The sequence below is a fragment of the Nanorana parkeri genome, unplaced genomic scaffold (assembly GCF_000935625.1).
Source record: "Nanorana parkeri isolate BGI_ZX_2015 unplaced genomic scaffold, ASM93562v1 scaffold869, whole genome shotgun sequence".
NCBI classification, from domain to species: Eukaryota; Metazoa; Chordata; class Amphibia; order Anura; family Dicroglossidae; genus Nanorana; species Nanorana parkeri.
The window spans coordinates 204,614-218,271 of record NW_017307137.1 but is presented as its reverse complement, the minus strand read 5'-3'; the positions used below and the strand labels follow the sequence as shown (position 1 = coordinate 218,271).

The 13,658-nt window shown below is 40.8% G+C and overlaps 1 protein-coding gene across 2 annotated transcripts in view; it reads right to left on the bottom strand.

The window, feature by feature from the left end:
- The window catches only part of GINM1 (glycoprotein integral membrane 1), a 22,605-nt gene extending 9,023 nt beyond the window's left edge, over positions 1-13,582 (bottom strand). For both annotated transcript variants that reach the window (XM_018565648.1, XM_018565647.1), the window contains exons 1-4: positions 13,339-13,582; positions 10,836-10,892; positions 2,645-2,741; positions 920-1,071 (exon numbers count right to left, since the gene is read on the bottom strand). In XM_018565648.1, coding sequence (XP_018421150.1) covers positions 920-1,071; positions 2,645-2,741; positions 10,836-10,892; positions 13,339-13,458 — 426 coding nt within the window. In that variant the 5' untranslated portion in view covers positions 13,459-13,582. The remainder of the gene's footprint in view (positions 1-919; positions 1,072-2,644; positions 2,742-10,835; positions 10,893-13,338) is intronic.
- Between the last annotated feature and the right edge of the window lie 76 nt (positions 13,583-13,658).

The following is a 13,658-nucleotide window of genomic DNA, read 5'->3' as shown; positions in this document are numbered from 1 at the left end:
GGGGGAGGGGAAATGGCCTTGGCAGCGAAAGGGTTAAATATATGGGTAAAGGTCTCCACTTTAAGAAACAATAACAGGGGAGTGGCTGTGTGTATAGTCTATTTGGATTTTGTTAAAAGCCAGATACTGGATACAGTTCTAATGAATAAGGCTGCTGGCTTAAAATAAAATACCATAACACTATGTAAATAAATAGAAAACACATTCAGAGATTTGTGATCAGTGACTCATATCCTGAATGATCTACGATTACACATGGGTTCAGTGTTGGGACAATTACTCTTTAGCTTGTTTGAACAAAAATGAGTTTCAGATTGAAAGAACTGTTAGTGTGTTTTTGAGGGCACAATTCTATGTAATTTAATAATGCTCTACTTTGCAAAATGACCTAGGCATTGGGGTCTAAACCTAGGTGAATTAGAAAAGAATGATGAAGAATCGTCGGGAGTCCTTGTGGAACATAGAAGCAGCATGGTGGTATTAAATCTAAGTCCACAAAGCATTGATGCAGCCTTGTCCTAAATTTCCACTTAAATTTTGGCTTACAGTTGACAAAAAAGGAACTAAAGGAATGTCAAAAGGAGCACAACTACATTATTAAGGGTCACAGAAAATGTAAACTGGAGGAAATATTTGAAGTGACCAGAATTGGTTACTTTGTATGAATAGATACAAATAAATAAATGGTCCATACAGAAAATGCAATGGAAAACTCTTCAATTGAAGACAAAAGAGCATCATTTGTGATGAACGAAAGACGTTTAAAGCTGAACTATTTCAAAAAATGGGGAGGCCTGTTATAAAGTACTGTGTTTGAGGATGAAGAGAGGTATCACTTTAGCATTTTAAAAGTGCATTTATAAAATGGAGTTATGGCAATTAGGTCACCCCAAAAGAACAAAACAACATTGGACCATACCTGATTTCCATCAATTTCAACCACTTGTTGCTGAACAATGATCTTAGTTTCTCCAGTACTGGAATTTGTGGGCCAGTGTGAAATGAGTAATCGCATGCTGACCAAAGCCTCGCGTACAACGCTTGACTGCTCATCGGGCGAGCCATATTCCACTATACCAGAAAAGAATTGATTGCTATATATGAAACAAGTTAGCAGTATAATCACACAATATTTCATATTTCAGTACTGAATAAGGCAAACTCAAAGAAAAAAAAATCTTCCAACAAATACCACTGCCTCTGGATAATGTTATTCATTGCGTAACATTGGTCTACAATCTTGTAGGAAGTGTTTTATTTTAAAGCTTGGCTGTATCGAACACTTCCTGTAAAATGGCTTGGACCAAGAGTTTGGATGCTAATTCGCTGTAAGTAGTGATTATCCACACTTCGACTATATGAACTTAAAAAGAGAACTATGGTCAAACCTTTTCTGGCCGTAGTTCTCTTTGGGGTCACAGGAGCACATTTACTAATGTCTCCCTGTAACCAAAAACTCAGCTATTGCCTACTATCTGTTGATAGCATAAAGCCACGCTGCAGCCGGGACGGATCCTAACAATATTGTCGGGATCCACCCCGCTACCTGATTGACAGCTGGCTCTGCCTTTCTAGACCCAGAACCAGCTATGCCCGCCCCCCTCCTCCATCTGTCCCTGCAAATCAGTGCTGGAGGAATGGAGAGGAGACGGGGGGGGGATCCCTGCAGGGAGTGATGACTGACCGCGCTCTGCAGGGAGAAGATCAGAACTCAGTGACCGCTTCTCCAGACAAAAGGTTGTTTTTTGTTTTTTTAAAGTTGGTTTAGTTGGGTTTTTCTGCTATCCAGGACTCCATTAGGAGAGATTTCCCTTCACTTTCTGTTCCACTGCATTTAGCAGGCTCCATGGAAGGGGAAATCTGCAACAGGGACACTGACAGCAGTAACAAAGTTGACAAGGGTTCTTCTATTTAAAAAAAAAAAGGAGGTCACAGTATTAGGACCAGCGAGTTGTTTGGAAGCAGAATAGTTTATATTTGGCAGCAGTTTTGTAAAGATTAGCAAAAAAAAAAAAGGGAAGAGTTTGCTTTAGATGAATGGACCACATTCACAATAACGTAAAGTTTAGGTCTACTTCAAAATATGAAGCGGCACTAGGAGAGTTGCTGGAGGGTGGTTCGAAACAGGTCATAAGTAATTAAATATATCTCAGGGTATTCTGGTCCATGTGCCCTGCAGCAGCTCTGCATGGTGGATATAGATTGTGCATATTTAACTCTTGCATTTTTTACATTTGCCTCAATTCCAAGTTCCAATACGTTATTTTCCACAGATAGCAGCATACAAAGGACACAATCTGCTTACACGTTTCAGCCACAAAGGGCCTTAATTACTATCAACTTAAAGCCCTTTTTGGCTGAAACGCGTAATGCTGGAGTAATGGGCTTGCATTGAATTTGGAGATATTCAATAGATAGAATAGATAAGACTAGCAGGGTAAAGCAGGTACACAGTTTATTCATATTCCTTTAGCCAGTGCCTGATAACATTGAAAGGAGACAACTACAAACCTTGGAGCCTTCATATAGACAAATACATAAAATGATTTACTTTCTTACACTCATGTTACAGCCATGCATAAAACATGCATGCATGCACGCACGCACAACCCCCCCATGCCATAATTAAGTAAAAGTTTCTTACTTGTGTACATTTTGCAAGATATTCTTGAAACACCTTTACTTAAAGGAAATCCATTCAGATGCATCTGTCCTCTTTCATAGCTGATATTAAATGCCACCTTCATGTCACAATAGCAGAAATAGTAATAAAAAAATAAAAAAAAATAGAAAAATCAGAATATAAAACACTCCATTCATTTTATACAACAAATGCCTCTTCCAATTTCTTAAAGCCAAACTACAGCCCAATGTTGTAACACCTTGGAATGTTGGAACATAACACAAGGGGTTGTGAATATACCTGGTTGCAAAAAAAGATGGCAATAAAAACCTGACAACTCTCTACTCAATTTGTTTTACAGTTACTTGTGGCTCGGTTTTCTGAGGGGAAACATAAATGCAGTGGGACTAGCTGGAGGTGTTCAGAGCAGCCTAGTGACTGATACGTACTTTGATTACTCCCCTGATGTCCCATTTGTTTCCCAGTTAAAAGTAGCCCTGTGTAAGCTCCCAGTCGATCTGGTTAGAGCTTGCACATTTATTTATTTAATTTATTACAGGTATTTATACAGCGCCGGCAATTTATGCAGCATTTCACAAAGGGCACATTCACATCAGTCCCTGCCCTCAAGGAGCTTACAATCTAAGATCCCTGGATCACATGTATACATATGAGGGCCGATTTAGACAGGAGCCAATTAACCTTCCAGCATGTCTTTGGAGTGTGGGAGGAAACTGGATTACCCAGGGGAAACACATGCAAAACACATGCAAACTCCTTACATACTACATTTCTAGTCACACGTGAGATCTGTGGTCTCCTGGTTTATACCACTTCATGTTGTGGGAAGATGGAAGAGGGGTAAACAGTGGATAAAATACTTAGACCTAACCTGTCATAAACTTGTGCAATTCAAAATAAGCCGGATGGGGAAAGGCAGTGCAGCTGAACAGAACTACTAACAGTTGGCACTGGACTGTGTGATGTAAACAATCCAGTCATGTGAAAGCTGCAAACATGTTACACAATGCATATGCTATTAAGACTATAAAAAAAAAAAAAGAAGATTTCTCTCATATATATATGCAATATATTTTGCAATATAGTGTGTGAGAATATATATATATATATATATACACACACACACACAGATACATACATACACACTAGGAGCTCAGTGACTACAAGCGTGGTACCGTGATAGGTTGCCACCTGTGCAATAAGTCCATCCGTGAAATTTCCTTGCTACTAAATATTCCACGGTCAACTGTTAGTGGTATTATGACAAAGTGGAAGCAACTGGGAACAGCAACTCGGCCACATAAAATGACAGAGCGGGGTCAGCGCATGTGCGCAGAAGTCGCCAACTGTCTGCAGAGTCAATAGCTACAGACCTCCAAACTTCATTTGACCTTCAAATTGGCACAACAACAGTGCGTAGAGAGCTTCATGGAATGGGTTTCCATGGTCGAGCAGCTGCATCCAAGCCTTACATTACCAAGTGCAATGTAAAGCGTCGGATGCAGTGGTGTAAAGCACGCCACCACTGGACTCTACAGAAGTGGAGACGTGATATCTGGAGTGACAAATCATACTACTCTGTCTGGCAATCCACTGGACGTGCCTGAGTTTGGCGGTTGCTAGGAGAACGGTACTTGCCTGACTGCATAGTGCCAAGTGTAAAGTTTGGTGGATGGGGGATTATTGTGTGGGGTTGTTTTTCAGGGGCTGGACTTGGCCACTCAGAACACCTTTGGGATGAATTAGGAGCGCAGACTGGGAGCCAGGTCTTCTTGTCCATTATCAGTATTGTGCGGGAGGGTACTGACGGCAGAGGAGCCATAGGCTCCTTCTGCAGTCAAGCTGTGACTGCAGGGTGGGAGCGTGGCCGGCCGCACGCTATGTGTGTCTCTAGGGACACACACTGTCAGGGTACGTTCACACCAGATGCAGTACGTTCCGGCCCGATTCTGGCTGGAACCCACTGCATCGCATTGCGGCCGGCTCACTTTTTTGTGGGCCAGGAGGGGGCGTGGAGGGCCATTGAAGTGAATGGCACCATAGCCATAGTGCCAGCCATAGAGGAGCCAGAGGAACAAGTGAGCCGGCCGCAATGAGATGCAGTGCGTTCCAGCCAGAATCAGGCCGGAACGCACTGCATCTGGTGTGAACCTAGCCTTAGGTGCGGGCATGGCTGTAATTGTGCATACACAGGTGCCTCCACAGCAGTCAGTTAGCTGATGGAGGCACCCATACAATGACATTTTGTTTATAGTAAGCCTGGCCCCCTTCAATAAAAAAAATTTCAAAAAACCCTGAAGGTTTAATGTCGCTTTACCATATGAAATAGTTTGATCCTTATCCTAAATTTGATACCAAGTACAGTACTCGGTACAAGTACGAGTACATGTACCGATACTTTTGAGCTCCAAGACTAGACTAGAGAAAAATTAAAAAATTAGGAGGCAGCTGTCATTTGTAAGGAGCACACGGAGCTCCTGGGATTTATACATCTCTGTTTTAATGTACGATTTTGTTTTTATAAATATAAATAAAGGGATGCACAGATACCAGTTTTGCGAGTACGAGTACTGGTACTTGCCGAGTACTTACAAGTACGAGTACCGATACATTTTTGTTTGTCATGTGACAGTTTTTCTAAAACAATACAGGTCCCAGCTGCAACCTCTGCAACCCCGGTAGTTCTCATGAAAATGCCAAATATCTGCACTGGTACTCAAAAGTATCTGTGCATCCCTAATTTTTAACATGAATGACGGCATGGTTTAGGTTAAATGATTTTCATCTACAGTCAGCTAGATACCATGCCTTTATAAAGCAACTGAACTCCAAAAGCTAAAGGCAGACAGAAGTCAAAGGACTAGTCGCAAGTATTGCCTTTGGTCCTTCTGCAGCTGATCTGTCCCCATTACTGACTTACAATGCCTTGTTCTGCAATGTGGAGTTGGCCACCTTGGTCAGAGCCTCCAGCAAGGAGAACAGTTATCAGCACATAAGTGACATCACCATATCTTACTCTACATAGCCTGAGATAATTACAGCAGTGCCTTAGATTTCACACTATAGTGTCAGAGCTGTAGGCACACTCACACTCAGGAGGCATTCCAAAAGGTAGGTATTTCAGGGTAATACTTAGGCACAACTAACATTTCTAGATGTACCCTATAACATACCAAAGCTTTACTTTTTGGAATCAGGTGCACTTTAAAGACAGCCCACTAGGATGCAGGCACAACCATGTTACCACACCTCGAAGTAAGCAGATGGAAGCCTCCATTGACAATGCGTCCCAACTAGAGCACTGAACTACTTACCCATCGGTGGGTAAGTCACTGCTCCGTGTGAGTCAAAGCATCCAGTCAGTGCCTCAAGCAGAACTGTGACAAAGACATGGAAGGCATCAGCTGTGAAGGAGGTGTTTCAGCACTCAGCACTGGGGTAGCAGTTAATATTTGGCTTTAGATCCACTGTAAGAATAAAAGCTTATTACGGAAAGTCAGTGACGCATACGATCTTTGCACCATTCAAGAAAACTCTTGGGTTATCCTAGCCAGGGGTTGTTTCTAACTTTTAAATAATCTATTTTTCATGTTTAATAAATAACAGTGTGGCATTTATTTCTGATAAATACATGAAGGCACGCTGTAAATGATTAACAAGCACCGATTATGCAATTGTTTTTGAGATCCTTAATAGCGCCAAACTTCCTTCCTTCTTCATAAGCAATTTCTGAAGAGTTAAAGGAAGATTCTTAATATAACTGATGGATCTATGTATAACAAGCCAAGACTTGAACTTCAGGAAGAGAAGAATAATCTAAGAGTAGTAGCTTGGATTTGCTGGGGTTAACAGGAAACAGGGTAAAGCTATCCTCAGGAAACAGATCAGAGGCCATACAAAAAAATATGTATTGAGGTGGAAATAGAATAGGTACCTTTATGCTTGTGGATATCCCTTTTATGAATTGGATTGCACAGTCTCTCATATAACCTTTATGAAGCTATAGTGGTACACTAAACATAACTAAGTTTCAGAAGATATTGCTTTGTGCTGTTTGTTTTAGCTAGTATTTTACATTTATTTCTGATAAAGAATAATTTCGCAGCACATTTTGCTGATGATTAATCGTATGTACTGTACGTTTTTACTTACACCAGAATACACACATACCATTTTAGACTGAAGAAAACCCGTACTAAGAGAAACACAGAGGCTGCCAATACGGAACAAGGTTTTTGAGAATACTCATTGCCTGGCTGTTAAGTTGATTCAAAGCTTCAGTTTTTTTCCCGAGTCACTGACCTAGAACACGTATGCAGAACAGGAGTTCTCACTTTCCCGGGACTTCAATGCATGCTTGGTATGGGACTGTCGATAATACAAAATCACCTGCACTCCATACAGCGTACAGACCTCGGATGAAAGGTTGGTGCTTGAAGTGACAACACTGATGGCACCGTGTCAGATACAGTCCATAATAGAAGTCACCAGCCCTCGATGATGTGTGCAAGAAGTAAAGCACTTTTTATTTAATCGTCACATGCGTCATACAGCTAACATAGTTACTATGTCGCCCAGAAGAAGGGACCCTGCGTGGCCCCCGAAACGTTGGCTGTTTGACGCATGTGACAATTGAATAAAAAGTGCTTTACTTCTTACACACATCATCGAGTGCTGGTGACTTCTATTATGGTATGGGACTGTAACACAGAAGGTACTGAACCATACAGCCTGGGGACTGGCATTTTCCGAGTACAATAATGGCTGCCTGCATATGTCTTTCAGTATGGGTTTGCTTTAATAAATGTTGTATGAGGTTATGAGATTTGAAGGAGCCATGTATCAAAAATTGAAAAACAGCAGTTTTGGTCATTATGTCTGGTCTTACAAACACTGAAATCTTAAAAGTAACCTATAAATAGTTTTGCTTGTATCTTCGTTATTTACAACCATGGGCAAAAATATTGGCACCCCTGCATTTTGGTCAGATAATGCACCACTTTGCACAGAAAATTGCTGCAATTACAAATGTTTAGGCATTCTCGTGTTTATTTCTTTTGTTTCTATTGGTATGACAAAATTAACACCTTTTTGACAAAACAAAATTACAGCTTTTTGGTTAAGCCCATCATTTTACCGTTTTCACAAAAAAAATGAGGCCTTTAAAGAAAACAAAATACAGTCCCTACAGTCAAACATGGTGGAGGTTCACTGATATTTTGGGGTTGCTTTGCTGCTTCAGGCACTGGATGTCTTGACTGTGTGCATGGCATTAGGAAATCTGAAGACTACCAAAGGGGTGCAATGTAGGGCCCAGTGTCAGTAAGTTGAGTCTCCGTCAAGGTCATGGGTCTTACAGCAGGACAATGATCCAAAGCACACGTCAAAAAAGCACCCGGAAATGGTTTCAGACAAAGCACTGGAGAGTGCTGGACTGGCCAGCAATGAGTCCAGATCTGAATCTCATAGAGCACCTGTGGAGAGATCTCAAAACAGCAGTTGGGAAAAAGAACCCTTACAATGTGAGAGACCTGGAGCAGTTGGCGAAAGAAGACTGGTCCAAAATTCCTGTACAGTGATGCAAGAAACTCATTGATGGTTACAGGAAGCAATTGATTTGAGTTATTTTTTCCAAGAGCTGGGCTACCAAATGTTAATTGAGGGTTCCAATCATTTTGTCCAGTGCATTTTTGGAGTTTTGCGTGGAATGTGTCAGATTTGGCTTTTTTTTTTTCTCCACTTTTTTTGTGTCATACCAATACAAACAAAAGAAATAAACATGAGAATGCCTAAACATTTGTAATTGCAACAATTTTGTGCACAAAGTGGTGGATTATCTGACAGAAATCCAGGGGTGCCAATATTTTTGCCCATGACTGTATTTGTCATAATAAAAAAAAAAAAACTATAATTTTTGTCAACTAGTTCCTAAATATTTTATATTTTAACATCTGGCCACCTGGGGGTGCTTAAGCCTGAATTAGAAAAGAAAGAAAAATAATTCAAACAATGACCTAAAACCATAAGGCCTGGTTCACACCTAGGGCAGTAGGATAAGCGCTTTTAAATGACCAACACAAGAAATTCCATAATTTTCAATGGCCCTTGTTCACACCTGAGCAGCAAAACGCCAAACGCAGAAAAAGGTACATGTGCTTCTTTTGGCAGTTTCAAATTCCTTTTTCCCCCATAGACTTCAATGGAAACGCCAGAAAACGCACAGCAGAAGCATGTTGCACATTTGCATGCTTGTTTTTGCATGTTTGCACGTGCATTCCTCCATTGACCGCAATGTTTAAGCTGCCAGTCAAAACGCATGTCTTCATGTACGCGCGTAAAAATGTGCAAACAACCGTACGCTGAATACACGTGTGCAAACATGTAAACACCTAGCCACCTAAGTGTGAACCAGGCCTTACTGTTATGCTGGGCACAGTGTCCAAGCTCAGGATGGCAGAAATTACTTTAGGTGAGGTTTCTAATCTGTCCTAGGTTTGATGATGCGTAAATATAATGTTATATGTCTTTGACCTCCAACACAGACTTCTGGATCATATGGGTATCAATAAAAGTAGCTGTACAAATTGAAAATAATTATGGATCACAGAGAGCAAGGTTCACCCCATACATGTGACAGATATTTGCAGATGAGGCTGTTTTATCTCTAATCTAACCTGTAAATAATCTAACCTGTAAATATCAGCATCTCAAATCATGAAACACATATGCATGGCCATTTCTTCTCATTTGTGTTTACATTACAATCCACAGGATTAAAAAAATTTGAATTTATATTATCAAGCATTGAGATTATCCTTACAAAGATCATGAACTATGATGTCCACATACAGTTGTGTGAAAAAGAAAGTATACTCTTTGAAAATTATTACTTCCAGTTATTGCTGCTAAAGATGGTTCTACAAGCTACTGAATCATAAGGTGTACTTAGTTTTTCACACACGACTTCTCCATATTGGCAAGTCAAAACTTTTTTTTTGTCTTTTTTAGTTTTGGACGGAGTGGAGAGAGATTAGAACACCTGTAAGGTTTTGATGCTGTCTATGTTCCCATTGGGGAGACTCATCCTCCATATTTGTCCTGGTGATTGTTATCACTAAAAGTGAAAGAAAATCCCAAATTTTGGGTTGTCACCAGAACAGGAATAGAGGTGAAATCTTCCAAGATACTAGTATTGGTGACCATGCTGACCAACACAGCTTTCCCTCACTTTCTGTAGTGGCTATCAGACAAGAAGTGAAGGGAAATCTCCCCAATGAGACACTGATGCCAAAAAAGCAATAGGGGGTATAACCCTCCCTTACTCTATCCAAAAAAAAAAGTTTTTGGCTTTAGTTCTACTTTAACACTTTGCTGCTTCCAGATATAATATGCCATCAAGAACTTAAAGTGACATTAAAGTTAAAAAAAAATTCTACTCCCCCAAAAGTTAATGTCAGCACTTACTTTAAATTATGTTTCTTAATCAGATCTTCATCCTCTTTCCTGTCGTTTTCATCTGTCCCTCCAGTGGTGCGGCGGGTCTCCGATCCAGCGCTGACTCCTCTGTCCTTACTGGCACTTCCGGTCCCAAGGTGTCTTCATGCGGGTGCACGCGTCCATAGACTTACCTTGCGCCTCTCTTCGTCTCCCGGCCGAAAATCCGGACTGCGTATGCGTCCGCCCCAAGATGCTTTGCGGTCGTCCCCGCAGTTTCAGATTTTCGGACGGGAGCGCGCGTCGAAGACAGGGATAAGTTTAAACTGCTTTTAAAGCGTTTTTAAAAAATAAAAAAAATCTTTTTGTATATATATATTTAAAACTTAACACCAGCTAAAACTACTATTTTGGTTTGTGTTAGCATGTCAACCTGTCAGGTTTTATTGGCGTACATATAGTCCCATTTAGGGTATTTTACTGCCTGGCCAGGTGACAAAACAAGTCACATGCGAGATCTCCCAAGTGTGGCAAAGAGCTTCTTTTTTACTGCATGTGCCCCTGTTTTGCCAACTTCACTTTCAGTAGACCACACAGGTAGCGAGTAAAAAATCTCCACAATTTCTACAGCAATGGCAATATGAACCAAACAGAGGTTCTATCCCCATCTGAAGACATACTGTTCATTTAAATACATTTTGCATGAAGATGATTGTATTCTATTCAAATTCTTCCGTAAAAAGCTATAAACGCTCACCTGTTCTATTATCGTCTTGTTGTCATGCTGGGTTGACACGTTAACTCTTATAAGTTCCTAAAGACAGAAAGGCACAATCATTGCAGTGTATAGTATTTGCACAGGCCAGTTAGATCAGATCTGTAACACACGGGTTAGTCTATATTAGAGGAACTGTCAATCATGAGCATGGAACGTCTATATTTGCCCTAATCCAAACCAATTACTAGCACTGTATATGACAGCAATGATGACAAAAATTATATATCGCAAGGCTGTAGTCTTGCACATCACCATCATCACAGGCTCACAAAACACTGTCCAAGCAATACAGGTTTACATAGTGTTATAGATGAGCCCCAAGTGTCACTTAAAGGGTGTAATCATATACAATTCGCAGAGAAATTCATGCTGTGACATTGCTTGTACATTTGTTCCATATGAATGCAGGCAAATACGAATGTTAATAACATATTTTCTTTCCAGCTCAAATGTAATATCAGGTAAATAACGCATTATGGCCACAAGATGGAACTAAGGAGCAGAGAACAAAAGTATTCATTTCCTATGTTTCTCAGCGCCATCTAGTGGCCATAATGTGGTATTTACCCTGATATTACAATCGAACTGGAAAGAAACTACTTTGATGTTACACTCGAACCCTAAGTTTCACATCATTCACAGCACTGTACGTAATAGTAAGTATAAAAAATATCCATGTTGGATGTAATAAGGAGTATTGAGGAAAAACAGTGTAAATCATTATTACAGAGAACAGCACATTAGTGTCTTAGAGTCTTTATAAATCACTGTGAACATTTCCAATTTGATAACTTGATGTTGCCCAAGCTTTTCAAATGTTTCCAGATGCTAACATGCCGCTAGTGATGAAATTGTTAGCACAACTATAATGTATTTTTAGAACTAAAATCCTAAAGCAGCTGACACATAAATACATTTGTACGGCACACTGCTAATTAAAAACAGTACTAAATCTGTAGTGCAAAAAACTGGAGTAATTACCCTTCACTACAATTAGTGGCAAAAGCATTAAGATTTAGGACTGCTCTGTGCACATTTGTGCTGGAGCGTATAAGAGGTTGCATCATCTTGGAAACTCAAAGCATGAGTATTTGGCTTCACAAAACAAAGGCATTGCACCAGCAGAAGAAACATCATCTGCAGCAGTGATTTTGTTAAGCAATAACTGAAAAAGAATTTAAAGCTGAAGTTTAATCTGTTCCCCAAATCAACATGCCAATTTCAATTTTAAAAGGGTGATTCCACTTTCCCAGGTGAATTTTGGAAAATAGAATTAGCCCATCCAATGTGGACCCCTTTCTGCCCCGACTATACTTACCTTTGGCCGAATGCTCCTTCCCCTCTGCTGATGCACTATCCATACTCCGTACATGGCAGGACAGCCCTGCGCTCTGAATTTTGAATTTTCCTCCAAATGGCGAGCACTTATTGGTCATCATGGTCACATGACCACACTGACCAATGACAATCACTTTGTTCCTCTTATATGTAGAAAGTTGACCCTAGAGCTGCAACTGTAATTTTCAGAATCGGCTAGTTGGCTGATTTAGTTTTCGATCAATTAATCAGATTTAAAAAAAAATGAAATTTATAATTGAAATGAATGGCACCACAGCACACCTCCCGTCCCAGAATTTGTCAGGCTGGAACCGAAAAAGACTGGGAACTGGCTGCAGGGCTCTGTGTCCCCTCTGATCCCCACTGGGAGCAGCGGAGATTGGAGGGGACACATCGCTGATGGAACACTGGCTCCAAGCGCGGAGGAGAGAAGCAGGGGATCCACACCAAATAATCGATAATGAGAATCGTTGACAATTACATTCATTATTATCGATTATTTTGATTAGTTGATTTAGCCCTAGATGGCCCCCTATCCAATCACCTATCAAATCACACCTAGTGATGTGCAATCACCCAAGGCCATGCAAAACTGTGACTGACACCCCCCTCCTGGGCCAATCACAGGGAACCAAGGGCCAGGGAACCATTGGGCTGGGGAGCAAACACCAAGCCAAGTACACACACTACTAAGGACTTGGAGCCCACACATCTGTATCTTTAATCACTGCACTGGAACTAATCATTACTGGACTCCCCTGCATGGGGAAGATCATGATGGGAACCCCATACCCCTTCCTCCACCCTCTTTCATTTATTTTTCCTTGGACCTTTCATGTAGGTGTAATGTAGAATAAAATGATTTGGGTATTACATCTTGTGTGTTACCTATAGTTATTGTATAAATAGATCTAAACTTTGCTGTGTGGATATTGTGCTCTGCGCAATGCATTTATTCTCATTATCCTAATCTATGGTTCCCATAAAATGTAATAAACAGTGTGTGTGTGTGTATATATATATATATATATATATTGACCAGCACTGCCTTACAGTGTTGTGTGACCCAGGAGCAGAGTCTTGTTTACTACTCATAGGGCTCCTGTTTCAGCTGTCAGGAGATATGTGTATGGAGTGTAAGTACCTGTAAGGCTGCTACGTCTGCGATGCTCTGGCTGTCACACACGAGAAGTACGAAGACAAGGAAAGACACAGGCAGGCAACTCCAGGCCGGCCCTATACACTGCACTTTACTCCGCACCATCTTCTTCCACACTGCACAACAGGCATGAACTGGGAAGAGGTGGAGCGCATAAGGGAAGAGGGAGGAGGAAAGTGTCAAATATTACAGCGTCTCTCTCTCCTTCTTATCCTTCACCAGACGTATAAACTCTTCAAGACAGCGAAACTTTAAAACGATCCCCTTACGGACAGAACATGTTATCAACCTTTCTGCCAGCCCGA